Source organism: Chlamydotis macqueenii, chromosome 1, assembly GCF_036417535.1.
Source record: "Chlamydotis macqueenii isolate bChlMac1 chromosome 1, bChlMac1.mat, whole genome shotgun sequence".
NCBI lineage: Eukaryota > Metazoa > Chordata > Aves > Otidiformes > Otididae > Chlamydotis > Chlamydotis macqueenii.
Genome location: NC_141556.1, coordinates 200,933,195 through 200,950,943, shown reverse-complemented (window position 1 = coordinate 200,950,943; position 17,749 = coordinate 200,933,195). Strand labels below are relative to the sequence as shown.

Here is a 17,749-nt window from a genome sequence, read left to right as displayed (position 1 = left end):
CCAACCTGGCCTTGAACACTTCCAGGCATGGGACATCCACATCTTTGGATCCACATCCACATCTTTGGTCACTTTTCTTTGGTACTGAGCGGACATTGTGTCCTTGCCAGTTTCGATCTGCCATGATACTGTAGTATCCTATAGTGACACTAACACTCAATGTTACATATGGAGGCCTTAGCACTTAAATACCTCCTGGAAAAATTAAGCAATTGCTCAGCTTCATCTTTTGTAGCAAGTACTGTAAAAGGCTCTACTTGTTTAAATGAGTATGTATTTTATTATAATTCTAAAAATGTCCAAGTCAAGGTATTTGAAGCAAAAATTATATCTGCCATATTTACTGTGTATAAACAAGAGCTGCTGATACATCCAGGGAATTTGAAAACACCAAGTTCAGTTACTTACTCATCATCATCAATTATCTGTGAGCATCTTAAAGATGGCTACCTCTCTTAGTTACGAGATTGAATGACTTGACTGTATCTTCTTCCCAGTAGCCTTCCTTCCATTTTCTTGCGATTAACATCCGGTTGTCAACAATGTGTCACCTAAAGTAGAAGTAGGACAACTTTTGTGTAAATCATAAAATCGGCTAGATGGTAGGTAACAGATTTCTCACCTTCCAGGGTAAGATGGAAAGAGATAGAGGCAAATAATGTTGACGTACTGATGTCATTATTCTTGGATGCTGTGCAGACTGCTTTCTTCTGCTAAAGCTGGAAGATTTCTTATTCGTCTGCCACTAATATTAGGGTATTGGCTAGTAAGATCAGAATACTACACAGCTGTTTACATGTCAGGTTATTCTGTATATGCTTGCTCATTCCGTATCTGCTGCTTGTTTCTACCACTGACTGGAGGTCGCTGTCCGAGAACCAAATACAGTCCAGCTTCCTTGCTGCTCTGGTCATTTGTGCTTGTCTCTGTGCTGCTTTCTTGATAGTTCTGCATACCCGGAGTGTGCTTTTTCTTCATCGTCTCCATTCTTTTGTCCTTTATATTTTATGAAGTACCTCTCATATTCTCTGTCCTGTTTCCCCAGACAGGAGACTTACCACCTTTTGAGTGACATTCTGGAAATTCCCCTACTCACTGAAGAATCTGCAAACACATATGGCCAGTCTGTCACTGTTCGCTGAATCACTTGGTTTTGTTTCTTTTTTTTTTTTTTTAATATTCGCTCTTACTGCGTATAATATAAGCACTTACAGTACTGAGTAGTTACTGGATTTGAAATATTATTTTAGTTTCCTGTGATTCTTTTCTTTAAAAAAAATTCATCTTAGTTGGTGTTTGACACCTTTCATCAGCTTAGTCAAGAAGATTTCCAGTGTTCCAGGAAGGTATTAATTTCTTAGGACACTATTACTGTTTTTCAATAAAAATTTTTTTTTTCTGTCACTTTGCGTGTACACCACAAAGCCATGTTATTGTCAGATTTGTGACATTTTCTAGCAAGTAAGGAAAGCATTGTTAAGAACAAGTACAGTTTTGACTTCTGTATTCTTGAACTTCTGTGATGTTAGTGAAGCTGGAAGTTTTACAGAGGACTTAGGTTTTGGGTTGGTGGTTTTTGTTTTTGTGGTGGTTTTTTGTTTTTTGGGTTTTTTTTCCCCTCTCTTGCCAGTAGTATGTCTCTAAATAACAAGATACACTTGTCTTCATATCTCAGTGGAAATAGTGGACAACAGTTATTTTAGTTTTTTTAGTGAACCCCAAACAGTGTTGCCCCTTGAATCTGTTTCCCACCCCTTTGTGTGTTATCTGAAGCTGACCTAGATTAACAAGATTAATGACTTGACTTGGTTTCATTAAGGGTGTTCGTGTTGGAGGGAGTGGGGTTGGTGTTGGTTTTTGGTTGGGTTTTGCTGTGGATTGGTTTGTTTTGTTTTGGTTGGTTTGGTTTTGTTTTTTTTTAATGGAGATAAGGTACTGAAGCCAGCTATTTGGTCTTTGAATGTGGCTTTTTTGACTGGGAAAGATATGACCACTGGTATACAGAAACATTTTTGAGAATGACATTTACAAGGTGCAGGAAGATAATAACAAGGTACTTCAGGCAAATTCATAGCTGTATCGTGTCCCTCAATTTTAATTTGCCTTATTGCTTGCTATTTGATAGAGAAAGTGGTCTATGATATGTTTTATTCTGAAAAGATCCATTATGTGAAAAGTTTTGAGGAGGGCTAACTAAGGCATGATGAACAGTCTTTCCAACAAGGTTTTTTTGGCATTTAAAATTTTTCCTTCTGATTGAACTTTTTAAATCAATAATCACAAATAGTACCTGAAATTCCTCATTTTAGTGGAAGTAAATATTGTATCCCTCCTTTTCTTGTGTTTTACTCACTTCATAGGTCTTTTTACTAGTACTTTAGTTTTGCTTTGTCCCTCATGGTTTAACTTTTCTGGTAGGTGTTTCTTTTGCACAGTGAACAGAAATTGTTACTGATTTCTTAGTCTCCAAAATCAATAACAAAATATTACTGGAGAACTGTCATGTGGATAAGGGAGCTGAGCAGCATGAATGATATCATAAGTAACCTGAAGATTCCAAGTAAACAGAAATCAATTTTGTATGTGTTTATCTCAGTTTTCATTGAACTGTTATATTATTTTACTTCATTAGGTAACAAACTGTTGTTATTCACTGGACTACCTTCTCAAACTCTTTGTAAATTAATGAACTGACTTCTTTTAGTCTGTGGCAGTAAATTCTGCAACAAATCTTAGCATATTACTTCTATTTATATAGGCATCTATTTCTAGGAAAGCACTTGTATTTTAGGTAGCTGAAGGTTAGTTCAGATAATCTGCTAAGTACCTGTCATTTACTCGGCATTGGTTGCACAGAGCTTTGTTAGAGCACCATGAGGCTTACAGGTAAGGCAGCATACCTGTGTAGTGCCATGACTTTAGAAATTAATTCAGGAAAAGACTTAACCAGGTGTCTAGAGCCATCCGAAACTGAAGACTGCAGCTGGGGAGTTGTGTGGTATTTTTTTAAGCAAAATATTTGCTTCTTAATAAAATGACTTCTGACTGAGAGGTCTGGTAGACATGCTCTGGCAAAGTGGAGTGCAGCAGTTTAAGCCATGAAACTCAGCTCTGTCTGCCAAAGGTTGGTTGTCTTGATAATAAGGCAGCAGAACAGGATATGTCTAACATGTTTTTCATCATCTAGTAGCTGAAGCATTGGTGTGGCTACACTGCAAGAGAGATCAGGTATCTGATCTGCCAGAAAAATTATTTTTCAGCTAGGTCATTTTTCTGACTTGTCTTACTGTATGGCCATACAAATGTTAGTTCCAGCTGAAGGGAGGGGTGAGAATAAACAGTCAAAGGCTGTCTGTAACTATCAGTAAAAAGTCACTTTGGAATTGTCCTGGGATCATAACCCATGGTGATTAAGAGGTCAAGGCACACATCTTCCTCTGCCCTGACTAACAAACTCTGCTTCTTCTAAACACTATTAAATAAAACCGAAAGTTTTGTCAAAGCATCGGGAATTTCAGCATGGAGTTAGATGTCCTGTAGAATTTCTGGAGATGTTCCTTGGGATAATTATTAAAGTATTTGGTATTTCTGATGAGCAATGCACTAAGGTACTGCTTTAAAGACTGGCTAGAAAATGCAAGCATGAGTAGACTTAAATAGGCAAGTGTTGTTGAAAGGGAGTCCTGTGTGGCTGGATTTGAGGGGGAAGGGTATGTTGGCTGCCATCAAAATATACAAAACAGAGAGTTCAGCTGATTTTACTGCAAGAGCAACATTGCTGCTGTTCAGCCATCTTGGTAACTAAGTGCTTTAAATGCTCGTCAGCTTTTGAAATAGTATAGCTTCATTCCTTATGGAAAACCATAGATCTAAGAGAAACTTGGTTTATGATTTTGTGTGGCAAGAGCTGTAGAATTTGAGTTTCACACTCTCATTTAAGTGGGAAATGCTGAGAGATACTTGTATTACACTAGTAACTTGAAAGTTCAAAAGTTCTGATTCCACTTGCAGCTTTACAGATTAACAAAATAATTTTATTGCTTGCCTGTGAATGTAGATCTTTATGGATAAATAAGCAGTCTTAAAGTCTATAGAATAAATCAAATCTATGCTTGTTTCCTTTGGTGGTGGTGGTTTTTTTTTTTGTTTTTTTTTTTTTTTTGTTTTTTAATGCCCCTAATTGCTTCAGGGCACATTTTGTGCCTGTATAGGAGTTGTAGCTCACTGCAGTGGATTTCCTTGAGTCATTGGTGCTGCTTGCAGCTGCAAAACTTAATCACAGAAGTACTACTAAAGCAATTGGTCAGCAGAATATATGAGTCATTTTGACCTGAGTACAAGATGGCCAGGAAAAACAGCTTTTGCTAGAAGCAAACAAAAATTGTTAGAGGGAGGCCATCCAGCTCTGCATGGCTTTCATGGTTGCTGACTCCTGCTGGCACTGTACCCGCCTTACTGGTGCTCCGAGGCGCCTGGACTGGGCAGATGCAGTACTGGAGCCACGGGCAGATAAATAGCAAGAGGAGTGTGAAGCAGAGGCACAGTGAAGGACTGCAAAACCAGACAAGAAGCCAGACTTTATTTATGAATGTTTGTTCCAATTTATGCTGCCTTTTCTGTGCTTGCAATTCTCTGTGTAGCATTGAGTTCTTTGCCAAGTGTATACAGTGCAATTAACTATCATTCTATCAGTATCACCTCTTAAATTAATTTTGCTGGTTTTCATGATTGCAACACTGCATGATTTCTGTTTCCCCCTTACTCTTCACTAATTGCATAACTCCTCATTGTTTAATTCATTTGTCTTCATCTGTCCATGTGTTTCCCCTGTTTCTCTGGTACACATGCTGTAACTGCGTGGCCCCAAACAAGAGCATAAATACTTAGTCTGAAGAAATAACTGGTGCCGTAAGTCTGCCCCTAAGCGTCGTGGTCTTCTCTTTCCCCTAGTACTTCTCTCCCATCCTGGTGAAGCTTGTGGATCGTTTGCCAGTTGAGCAGTGTTTGGGGGCAGAAATGTTACAATTGGCCTTTTTAAAGTAAATTTACCAAAATAACCCAATTATAAGGATATACCAATTCAAGTTGAGTAGCATATCATATGTTTAATACATTGAGAATATAATATGTGAGTTGCATGAGGGAATCTTTTATCTTTCCTCAAAAGTGTGATGAAGATAAAAATAAGAATGTTCTGAAAAGAGTAATTTTATAAAGTTAATTTGGACATGGTGTAAATGACTTGGAACCTCATGTAAAACTTAATCTCTATGCACTTACGGGGTGGAGGAGGGGGGAAGGATGAGGTCAGCCAGATAAATTACACAATACTGACCTTATTTTTAAAATTACTTTGCTTGAGGAGTTGAGAGATCATTTTGGTCTTTATGTAATAACGAAAATTCAGCTTTTCTGTTAGCAATAGGAATGCTAAGCTTTTGTTTTCCCAGAGGTACTTAAAAAAAGTTTGACATACTTACAGAAATAGGATGAGATCAGGTTATAGAAATCTAAGCCAGGATTTTGTCATAGTTTTATTTTTGCCTCCAGACTTTAAATACTTCTAATAAAGGATATATTTTAAAACATGAACTAAAAGCCTGGAGTTCATATTCCTCTGTTTGGAGCTGGGAGAGGCTTGTACACTCCCATACATTTTTTTAAGTATAACTTTTTTTTAATTGAAAATCAGTTTTATAAAGAAGAGGAAATGAAAAGAACCATTCTTCAAGCAACATAACTTTAGCTTCCATTGCATGCATCTTTTAGGGAAAATAGTCTTGATACACTCTTCAGGGCTTGTAGAAAACTTATCTTACGGAATGATTAAAAACTGCTCTGTATATTTTTCCGAATAGCTCGTCTTTTTTGGTAATTCCTTTCTCTTTCAGACTCCCAGATTGACCTAAATTTATTACTTGAATGAGTAATGGAATAACATTCTTCCTAGGGGAAGTGCTGTAGTTCTGCCTGCTGAATAAGTAGCAGTAATGCTACTTATAGTTAAAAATAGTTGTAGTTTTGCACTTTGTTTTTTTCAGCAAGGATAAAAGTAGTACTAATACTGAAAAGAGTTATTTCACTATGTTGTACGTGCCAAAGAATAGGCAAAATACAGTTCTCTCTCCTGGTTTAGTATATCTCTTTTATCTTCAGGGAAACTTGATTTTTCTTTTTTTAGGTGGCTAGTATCTGAGCTACATTTAGTTTTACTGTACTATTTAAGTTCTTCATGTATTGATGAAACTTCAATCACTTCTACCCTCTAAGGATTTAGAAAATACAACGGTAACTTTCCCATTTTTTCCAAATTGCTTATTCCTTTGTACTGACTTTTTTTAAGGAAAAGAAGATAAATATGTGGGGTTTTTTCTTTCCTGATGTCAGTAGCTCTTGAAAAGGTGGTGTGTATGGATTTCTCTTCTCTTGCTCTTTTATATATATTTTTTTTAAAAAAACAAACAAACAAACAAAAACCACCCCAACAAACTATTGCATGAGGAGGTAGTGCTGATTGGAAAGAGGAGGCCTACCACACAAGGAGATCTAATGTCGCTTTAGTGCTTTGTATACAGAAATGACTCCATGTTGGCTTTGCTTTGTCATCACTCTTTGGGGCACTGATGTGTGATTTAAGTTTCTTCTGCAGGCTGCTGGCACTTATGGCCCCACTTTTTCATCGTAGTCAGGGGCTGCAGCCCAAGGAAATAAAAATGCAACGCGCAAAGCAAAGCAAGAGGCGGGGGAGAAGGAAAGGACAGAGGATTCTTGCCACAGTCCGGCAGCTGTAGCTGCGAAAGAGCGGAGCACTCGCTGTTTGACAGCTCTGCTGTCGGAGCGGAGAAGGAAGGTGTGCTGTATGCCTGGTGTGAACCCAAGGCTGAAAAGATTCTAGAAGCAGTGGTGCAAAATTTTATTTTATTTTCCCTTCCTCCTTTTTCATTGGACAAATAGCAAAGTAGAATTAGTTAACAGTAGCTACACCATGAAGGCAGGTTCTCAGAGAAGGGAAGGTTTGGGTGACATTTGGAAGAATTCTAGTCTCCAGAGGAAGAGCATAAAGATTGTGATGTGAGCAAGCAGTTTTTGAGCCATCTCTGGCACAGCTGCTCTAAGACCTTCTGCCTTCTTCAGGTCATCATTTGGAAGCATTCCAAGAAAGAAGAACTTTTTTCCTTTTCTTTTTTTTCCTTTCTTTTCTTTTTAAATGGATTGAGTCTACCTGTATATCAGCCTTATTATATCAAGGCTGATGTGACTGATAGAAGTTTGTAAACTCAGCTGTGAAGTAAGACCTCATTATATAGTTGTTGCACTTGATTTTATTATATAAGCAAATGAAAATCATATGGATAAGCCAAAGAAATAATTAAAAGGTGCCTGCCATCCTGTGATCTGAAAATGAGGAGAAGGTGTATTATTACTATTTATTAAAACAGTGGCCAAGTAAAGCGGTTGTGAGCAGAGGACTGGATTTACTTGGAGCAGACAATTGGGTGTGACAAACACAAAACCCAATGGTATGTTTGTGCACTTTCTGCAAAGGTCTAATCAACGAGAGTGAGAAACCTTCTAGTACAAAACATGAAACTTTGTATTAAAGGAATATGTAGAACAATAATCCACAGGAATGGGAGTGAAGCATATGCAGATTAGAAAATAAAAAAACCCATGTGAAAGAGACGCATTAGATATTTGCCACAATCTGCTGGAAAATAAAATAACCTTACACTTTTTTAAAAAGAAATTACTTTGAAGAAGAATTGGAGAAAGACTATTCTTATGTCTTAAAAGTCTCTAGTAGTCCTTGGGCTCATAATTGAGAATGGATGATGACCTGTCATTTTACAAGTCAGAAATATTGATTATTGTCAAGACTGACAGGATTGGTTTTGCCTGAGATTAGCTCCCCAGGCACAGCCTGGAAATCACATACTGCTAATAAAGGTAACAAGTAGTCCATAGATGTCTTTACCAGATTCTACATTAACAAAGCACAGACTTGGTGAGCTATTGCTGATGCTTTAGGAATGCTGCTTGAACAAAATTATTGTATCTTTCACATGTGTAACTCATTAATTGCCTGTTTAAAAAGGGAGAGAAGGGGGCACTGGAAATGACATAAAATGCTGCTTATCTCCACCCACCTTTAATTTCGTGTATTTTATGTTAAAACATATTTTCATTAAATAGTAATTATAAGCTTTATGGATGGATTGATTCAAGTTGGTGCACAGTCAGATGCATAAAAATATATAAGTAATCTAAGTTTGTAACTTCAGAAATGTGGTGTCTTCAGTAAAACTAAGACGTTGCTAGGGATTTGAAGAGCTTTAAGATTTAAGGATGGCACAAATTGCTGATTAGATCAATCAAATTTCAACATGCATGCCTCAAAGAGGAGGAGTGAATGGAAACTTGTGGGGAAAGACTTGAAACTTTGCTGAATGACGCAAGCAGGGTAAAAAGGACGCCAGAGTCTAAATCAGAACTTAAAAGAAGTGGGGAAAAAGTGCTAGCAGCAGAGCTAGATAGATGTATCTTAGGGGTCAGATAGTGTTAACAATTCTCTTTTTTTGATCTTAAGAATAGCCTTAGCAAAAGGATATTGAAGTGAACTAGAAAAGATTTATGTAAACATACAGATATTTATATCCATAAATACATTTACAGTGAAGTCTCTGTAATACTGGGCTTCACTGGTGGAACTTTCATTATCACTGAAGCCAGTAAAAATTCTTGTATTGTCTTCAGAAACTCTTGTAACTGGAAACAGTAAAAGCATTAATTACCTATAATGTCATGTGTTTATGTATCAAAAAGTGCATTGAAGTGCCTAACATGATCTTTCTTTCTCCCCCTCCCCCTATTCTAGGAATTGGCTCTCCGTAGCCAGCTTCCAACAATGGAACAAGACGGTGGATCTCAAAATCCTGTGTCATCTCCTGGAATGTCTCAGGAACTGAGAACAATGACTACAAATAGTTCTGATCCATTTCTTAACAGGTTTGTAGGAGTAGCTACTAGAGGGGAAAAAAATTGATTTAAAATTCTGTTTGGTATATGTAATAGTTTATTTTGAACATCTGTCTGTGCCAAAAGCCACAGCTGTAAATGAATCTTCCCTTAAATGGCAAGTCTAGTAAAAGTTGAGGATTAAAAGCTGTCTCCTGTGGGAGGAAGTAGTCTGTTCAGACTTGTAGGAAGGTTTTTTTTTATTCAAAGCCGTAACATGTTTGCCTCTGCATAATCTGTTGACTAACAGTCATTTCAAATTACTGACTCAGAAGAATTTGTGAATAGTTTACTATGAGATCAAATGAACTGTGAGGCACGTTTAGGACTACACCTTGAGGTTCATTTTAAGGTTTCTCCACTCACCCCTCGCCTCCACTTCAGGTATTTAATTTACCAGTATTTTTACTGTGTTAATGCTAGATCTGAAAATAGTGGCATATTTCATTTTAAATGCTGTATTATTTTGAAGTGGGTCTTTGAATTCAAGATTTTTTGAATTCAAGACTTTTACAGTATAGACTAGTCTTTTTCATGTAACTTTTTCTTTAATCCCTCTGAATTGGAGTGTTTGTTTTGTTTGAAATACTTGTTCTAATTAGTTTGCAAATGCTTCATACTAACCATTACAAATTTGGAGAAACTGCTGCAGCTTGAGATAAGTCGTATCTGTATTTTTTGCTTGGTGTGCTGGAAAGAAAAGATGAAAATGGTAAAACAGTCACATCTCCAAGCCACATAATCTTTTAATTAATGGAGTAAAAATCTACTAACATTTCAGCCGTATCAAGTAGCTGATCTTAAGTTTAATGTTTCCAGGGATGGGGTATCTACCACCTCACTGGGCAACCTTTTCCAGTGTTTCACCACCACTAATGTAAAAAAACTTCTTCCTTACATCTAGTCTAAATCTTTATCATTATAGGGTATATATAAAGTTCCTGGTCAGGCAGTCCTCCTAACTTTAGGTACTGAAGTTGGATATCCAAAGTTTAGGTAGTTGAATATTTTCCACTGCCTACGTAATCAGAACATAAAAAAATAAAATCTTAGAAAATAAGTGCTACATTGGAGCAATTTGAGAAAATGCACAGTAGTGTTTTCATTTGCATAGTCAATCTTCTGCCTGCTATCTTCAGAACTTACTGTCATTGGGGTATATTATATTTTTTGAATGGGACATCCAGCAATGCAGGCTTCGTGAGACTATTTCACCTTTTGGTTCGCCACTCTCTTTATAGATTTTTGTCTATTAGATTTATGTTGGTAGTGATGGTAATTCTCTGTTTAATGCCTAAATTGGGATTTCTTCTGTTGTGTACACATATTTTAACAAGTATTAGTGGAAGAAGTATCCACTCTATTTTGGGTAATGCAGTTTAGTTGCATGCGGTAATTTTGGGTGTTGTGACTACTAAATGAAGAAATGGAGAAAGACGAAATGTGTATTAAGGAGTGATTTGAAGAGAAGAGCTGAACATTCCAAATGTGAGAGCAGCAGCCAAAAAGCCTTCTCAACTAGGATGATTTAGCTCAGCATAGTCTCAGTTCTGTTTTTAGTATTTTGTCCCACAAAGTAAACCAGCATTTTTTTCCCCAGAAGTTTTAAATAGCTTAATTATTAGGATTGTTACCGAATGTGCGGTGATACTATTTTTAAATGAATCTAAAAAAAATTGTTATTTAACTATAAAGAAATGTTAGGTTTCTTTCTCATATGGCAAAGATGTCTTAGTGAAATCTAATATATATATTTTATATATATTAAAAATATATGTATATATTCATGGCTGATGGCATTCTGCCTGCATCCGATGTTGCATAGCTGTTCAGCCATCATCTGTCTGCTTCTTCCTACTTGACAAAAAGGCATACATAAAGGCAGTATACTTTATGAGCACATTATGAGAAGGATCAGTATGTCTTCAAATGCTAATTTCAACAGTAAGTCAAGTTGAGGTTCATTTAGTATTAAAGCTGGAAAAATCAGTAAGGATTCACAGTAAATGCTACCACAACCTGAAGAAATACAGATTTTGAAAATATTTTGTGAAGCTTGGATATCACGAGATGCAGGGGGCGGGAGGTAATGGACTATTTCTACAGCTGCTCACGCAGGCCGCAGTTCCTGCCAGAAAACCTGCTCCTGCTTGGCTCCTCTCCATGGGGTCACAGGTCCTGCCAGGAGCCTGCTCCAGCACGGGCCCTCCACGGGCTGCAGGTGGATCTCTGCTCCTCTGTGGGCCTCCGTGGAATGCAGGGGGACAACCTGCTCCACCATGGGCTGCACCATGAGCTGCAGGGGAATCTCTACTCTGGCACCTGGAGCACCTCCTCCTCCTCCTTCACTGACCTTGGTGTCCACAGGACTGTTCCTCTCATAATTTCACTCCTCCAGCTGCTGCACAGTGTTTTTTTTACCCTTTCTTAAATACGTTATCACAAAGATACTGTCACTGACAGGCTCAGCTTTGGGCAGCAGCAGGACCTTTTCAGAGCTGGCTGGAATCAGCTGTGTCTGACATGGGGTCAGCTCCTGCTGTGTTCTCACAGAGGCCACCCCTCTCCTACCAAAACCTTGCTATGTAAACTCAATGCACTGGCTTACTTCCCCTCTGCCCCATCCAAAATTTCCCACTGCAACTTTATTGGTATTTCTCACTCTACTGGCACTAAGAGGGCAGTAAGAAAGCAAATGCATGTAATGCCCCATGACATCACTGTTTTGTTAACTGATCTGTCAACAAGATTGTTCTGAACAGGGTTTGTTTACAGGATGGCTTCTGTACCAGTATTTGATTTATTTTAGGGCGCACTCTTGCCACGACATGTATGACTGAACGAGTAGTAATGCAACAGTGGGAAACAATTGAAGAATCACTTAAGGAGTTCCAACTGTAGCTCCTATTTATAACAGCAGTGACCTAAAAATACCCTTCAGTGGTTGATTAAACATGGGGACGCTAGCAGTTAAAATACTTTTTTTTTTAATCCTTATAGAAGTATGAAAGGGTACGCCATTGTTATTACTGTTTTTATTATCATTAGAGACTATCTGTGATATGCTTCCAATGGTTTTTAGTTGTGGGTGGATGTGAAAAGTTTTAAAACTCTGCAGAACACAGGTAGACAGTTTTTTAAAGCTGCTTAAGTATGTTCTCATCAAGTTAAATTGAATCCAAATAATAGTTTTAATTGGAAAAGGTCCGCGTAAAATAAAAAGCTTCAGTTTTTTTTTTATTAGAATAGAGCATTTTTGTGACTGTTTTCAAAGCCCTTGAATTGGTTCAAAACCAAGCATTTATTTTAATTTCTTCTGTGTTCTACCCTAATTTATTTTTCTCGCTTTTTTTCTGCTGCAGTGGAACATATCACTCCAGAGATGAAAGCACAGACAGTGGACTTAGCATGAGCAGTTACAGTGTACCCAGAACCCCCGATGACTTCCTGAACAGTGTTGATGAGATGGATACAGGTCTGTTTCTGTGTACATCCTCAATGCATGTTTTCCAAATATACTTGTGTCCATTTGCAATGAAAACAAGCAACTCTGAGAAGCTGTGGTACTTTTTGCATTGTTTTTCTACCTTCTTCTGTTTCTGTAATAGAAATATTAGATTTGTGAAAAACGTACTCATAATTTAGTAGGATGGAGGATTGTTCATACATGGTATCACTCCTGTTGTAATGTGGAATTTGAGTGTCCATTTGCTTTTTTAAGTAATATTGTTTGTTCAGAGCTAAGAATAGGACCTCATCCAGTCTTGCTAATACTGCTCCACAGCAATATTTGACTCAGTATTGTCTTTTTCCTTTAAGCATAAAAATTAAAATATGCTAAGTGATATCAAAAATCTGTAGAGATTTGGGTCAGTAGGTGAAAAGGTTGAAACAAAGGCATGTTCTTTGTACATCTGCATCTGGTCAAGTCATCTTTGGGTATTGTGCTGGATTTCTATGAATCATGGCTTGTATGATGCAGGAGATACCCAATTAACCTTTAACCGGTTGTCCTGGTGGGTTTGGTTCTTCCAGTGAATTTAATATCTGTCTTGCTTTGTGTTATAACTAGGTGACAGTATCAGCCAAAGTAACATACCGTCCCATCAGAACCGTTTCCCAGACTACCTTGAAGCCATTCCAGGGACAAATGTGGACCTTGGGACACTGGAAGGAGATGGGATGAATATAGAAGGAGAAGAACTGATGCCAAGTCTGCAAGAGGCTTTGAGCTCTGACATCCTTAATGACATGGAATCTGTCTTGGCAGCCACCAAGCTAGATAAAGAGAGTTTTCTTACTTGGTTATAGGGGCCTCAGGGAGACTGAATTCTAAATCTGTGAAGGATCTAAGGAGAATAGGACATCTGTATCTGAAGTTCAGTACAAGCCAGTGTGACACACTTTGGCTTGTGTTCAGAAAAAGTAAATGAACAAATACTCAACAGGATTCTTTCGTTTTGCTCTTCCTTGTCCATCGCTGCTGTTATATATTGCTGACTTTTTTCCACAGTTGACTCTGAAGAACAGATATCTTCTTGATCTTTTTCTATTGCTGTTGCAACTACTGTTCAAGGGGGGTGGGGAGGGATGATGAGCCTATTTGGATGACGAATGCCATTCCTTTTGTCCTAGTGTGCGCTTGCATATCATTTTATCTAAGTACTCAGATTTGAGAGTTAATTTCTGCATGCCACTGCTTGTAGTTTGCTCAGCTAGTTGTTTCCTGCTGCCTGTGGCAAGTGGTAAAACGTGACAGACTGGGGTGACAAGCCAAAAATGATGTATCTGGTCAAAAGAAGTCAATACTGATTTGGAGATACGACTTAACGGAGGGCTGAAGACTGTTTGGCATTAAGTGTTTCTACTAGTAGCTCTTTCATTAGTCACAAAGTGCTCTTGTTCATATTTTATGTTCTAGTAAATCATGAGTCATTTTACATAAACATATATGAACTTTGATTGTTGCCACATATTCTAGCCTAACTTTTGTTTGTCAAAAATAGTTTGATTATTTTTGTTAGCTGGTTTAACTGTAGCTGTAGGATGGGAAGTAATTATAGGTGTTTTTGTTTTTTTTTTTTAAATAGTGAAATCTAAGGGTTTTTTTCTGATTTCACATAGTCTTATTTAAATTTGAATTGTCTGCTTTTTTATACTTAAAACATGCCTATTGTAGCCTGATAAGCTAGTGAGTACATAAACCAGTATGTTTTGCCTGTAACTTTTTTATTTTTTTAAAGGCTAGCTTTGAATGTAATCATTAGAATTCATGACCAGTGGCTTATTTTTCATGTTTATTTGCAAAATTTGGATTAGAATCTGATTGCAGCAATTTAAAAGTTAGAATCCTAAGTGTCATATGTACAATTTTAAAATGCATTTTAAAGTAGCAGAAACAATTTTAAAATGACAGATGCATCTAATCTCTCTTCTGGTTTTCAGTTTTGATCTCTAAGTGAGTTTAGATTTTAATATCCTTAATGGCTAAAAAATTTTATGAAAAGTTTGTCTTAAGTTAGCATGAAAAAAGTCTGAATTATTAACATCACTCTAAGTTGCAATGAAAAAGCTAGAACACCAAAAAAAAAAAAATCCTCAAGAAAAACTCCTAAGTGTAATAGCTATCAAATTCTCTTTGGTGAAAAATAAGCCCTGGACACTATATGTAGAAGAATGTAAAGATATGTGTTAGATGGTGACATGAGCAGGTAATGAAGTGTATATTAGTAGTAGAGCTTAGCATGGGGTAGAGGTGAATATGAATTATCTTTATTTTAACAGGAAAAGATGTATCACTAAGTTGTCTGCAGGAGTTGACACAGTTTCCAAAGAGTATTTTTAAATGAACAAAATGAGCATGAATCAAACTTTCAGTATAAGCTACGAAGCTTTGTGGGGCTTTTGCTTTTTTCTGATGAAAAATAGTGTCACTAGTTAACACCTCTAATTAAGGGCCTGTCACCATTCTCAACATGAGCCTTTATTTTCAAGGGTGTGTAACATGACTTTAAAGATTCTGTAAGCGTGAAACTTTGCTTTGAAAAAAATCTCAGCTAGCAGGGACTTCTCCTGGGGAGAGATTTTTTGGGTTTTTTGTTTTGCGATTTTTTTTTTTTTTTAAGACTAATTATTTTTCAAGTTAGGAAGGAATCAGCAAAACAAAACAAAAAAGCCCAGTGGATTTTTTTTATGCTTCAGAAATAGTTCTACTTTAGGATAATGTAAAGAATGAAAACTCTGAAAGGAGTCTCATTTTAAAAACCGAAGCAGCAGAGGCTGCTGCTTTTCAAATTTGAAATTTGCCACTGTAAGTGTACATTTACTACTTTAGGTAAAGATATTAGTGTTTGACATACACAAAATTGTGGCTTGTTATGGGACACAGGCAGGTTTTAAAATAAAAATTCTCGAAACACATCCGCAAGAACAAATACATTCTGCTACACCAATAATTCAGCTATGAATAGGCCACTTGTATTGTGCAGTGACACAGTAGCTCCTAAAGCAGTATATTGTGTCCAAGATAGGGATTTTAGTAGCATTTTTACAATTTCATTATGAATTCTTCTCTCTTCTTCCCTTCAGGAAAAAAAACACTAAGTTGTTATAACTTGAATGGTCTGACATAAAACCACAACAGCAAGGAAATTCATAGTTGATTTCATTTCAGTTGTCTTCCACAGTTGTATCCAGGTATAATAGCACATACGATGCACTGAGTGCAAACTCCTGACACGCTGTGCCTTGCTACAACAGGGATGAGTACAGAACAAATTTTCTTTCCTTGCTTTTGTGTGTTTGTCACAGCTTTAATATTTGAATGTTTTCTTCTCATTGTAGAAACACTAAATGGCTTATACTGTATTTGAGTAGCACTGCTTAGGATAGATACTGACAAACTGGGAATCCTTGAACTGCTCTAACATGAATTATGTTTTGTGATACTTATTTTAATTGATTTAAATACATTTCCGTTCTCTCATTTATTAGGAAACATACCATAGAAATGCTGTACTGTTGGCAATCAACATTAATTTGGAATTTTTTTTTTTTATTCTGCAAACACATTGTTTGATGAAGTGGTTAAATTTGTTTGAAATGCCGAAGTGTTTTGGGTAGTATTTTATACTGATGTATATATTGAAACAGAAATCATTTGTAATAATTGTAATAGCTTTTAGTTATAAATACACTACATGCGGACAGATGGGGCTGTACAGTACTGTGCTGTTCAACACCTGGGCAGGGCTACTGCTTGGAAACAGGTTGCAGTGTCAGTAAACCACATGGATCAAATATCGTACCATTCAGTGTTGGCGCTCACAAATGCAAAAGGAGAAGAGACTATTTCAACGTGATTAACACTACTTAGCTTTCACACATCTGGGAAATGAGTACTAAAGTGACCTTTTCACTTACAAGCATGTTTTTTTAAACAAATTAACAGGTGTGCCTGTGTAAAATAATTTGTTTTCTGTATCTTGGAAAAAAAATACTCTCCACATTTAGAATGCTGTATGTTAGAGAACTCTTAAATGCACCCTTGTCAAAAATTATATATATTAGTTACCAATGTTACTTTTAGATATGAGCATGACTGTAAGTTAGGTACTTAAGTACGTTCTGTTACATTATTTTTCTTTATGTAATACTTTTTCAGTTGTTTTATTTGGTATAAATATATACTTTGTGCTTAAACATCTTTTGTTTGTTTTTAACATTCAGTAGTATGTAAAGATACTGGTTTCCTTCAGTAAGATGGATGCATTGAATTGTTGGAATTCCTATTGTAGTATAGTCTGTTTTTGTCCCTCTTGTCACTGCTTTTGTAGTCAGAAGCTCCAGTCCTGCAAACATTGTGTACAAGCTCACCTAAGAGACAAAGGCGTTCCACTGAAGACAGTGAAGGCTTAACATTAAAGTGTACATCTCTGGGTGTTTGCGATAATGAAGAAACAGTGACTCTACTGAGCCTCATACAGTTTGTTTAAAACAATGCTTTTAATTGCATATGGCACTACAGTGAGAGCTGGTAACAGAACAACTCTTACCTACTATAAGAAAGCATCCGCTTTTTGCAGATGTGCTTGTAATGTTCAAGATCTTCCCATGTAGCAGATACTTTTTTTTTTTTTACTAACTTTTGAGTTTATACAGTAATTTGTGGCAGACTATCAATAAAGACACACTATTTTCATTTCCAGATTTTGACTTATGAATTGTGAAATATATAACGACATACCTTGAAAGTGTCTGAAGATTTTAGTTTAAAAAGTCGTGACAGGATGGAATAATTTTGACCTTCTGTAAGGCAGGAATTCTGAAAGGTGGGGTTTTTAATGTAATGGAGTTTGTGGTGGGTGACGTCATACGCTATTTGCATTTTAGCAGTTCCAGAGTTACTGCTGTTCAGTGCTGAAATGCCTCAGCCCTGTGAAATTCAGTGCAGTTGTGTCTTTTCTTAGTTAAAGGGCTCCATGCTTCTATCAGTTTTTTTACTTGTGAGTTCAGAACTAGGTTTGGTCAGTCAGATCCTTTAAATTTAAACCTAACATCACACCTGGCACCTGGGAGTAGAAAGCCAGTGCCAGGGCATGGCAAGGCACCCATTTTATTTGCTGATGTCACTCTCTCCCATTTGTAAGGTGGTGACATATTGCAGTAGTTGAGGTATGAGTGACCTTCTGAGGCAGCCTTAAATAGACTGTGTTACAGCACAGCAGGATATCTG

General features: G+C 36.9%; 1 protein-coding gene across 4 annotated transcripts in view; it reads left to right on the top strand.

Annotated features, from left to right (window-relative positions):
- YAP1 (Yes1 associated transcriptional regulator) overlaps window positions 1-17,223 on the top strand; it is a 91,004-nt gene extending 73,781 nt beyond the window's left edge. For all 4 annotated transcript variants that reach the window (XM_086739599.1, XM_086739597.1, XM_086739598.1 and 1 more), the window contains 3 exons: window positions 8,876-9,006; window positions 12,378-12,490; window positions 13,088-17,223. In XM_086739599.1, the coding sequence (XP_086595725.1) occupies window positions 8,876-9,006; window positions 12,378-12,490; window positions 13,088-13,326 (483 nt within the window). In that variant the 3' untranslated portion in view covers window positions 13,327-17,223. The remainder of the gene's footprint in view (window positions 1-8,875; window positions 9,007-12,377; window positions 12,491-13,087) is intronic.
- The last annotated feature ends 526 nt before the right edge of the window (window positions 17,224-17,749 follow it).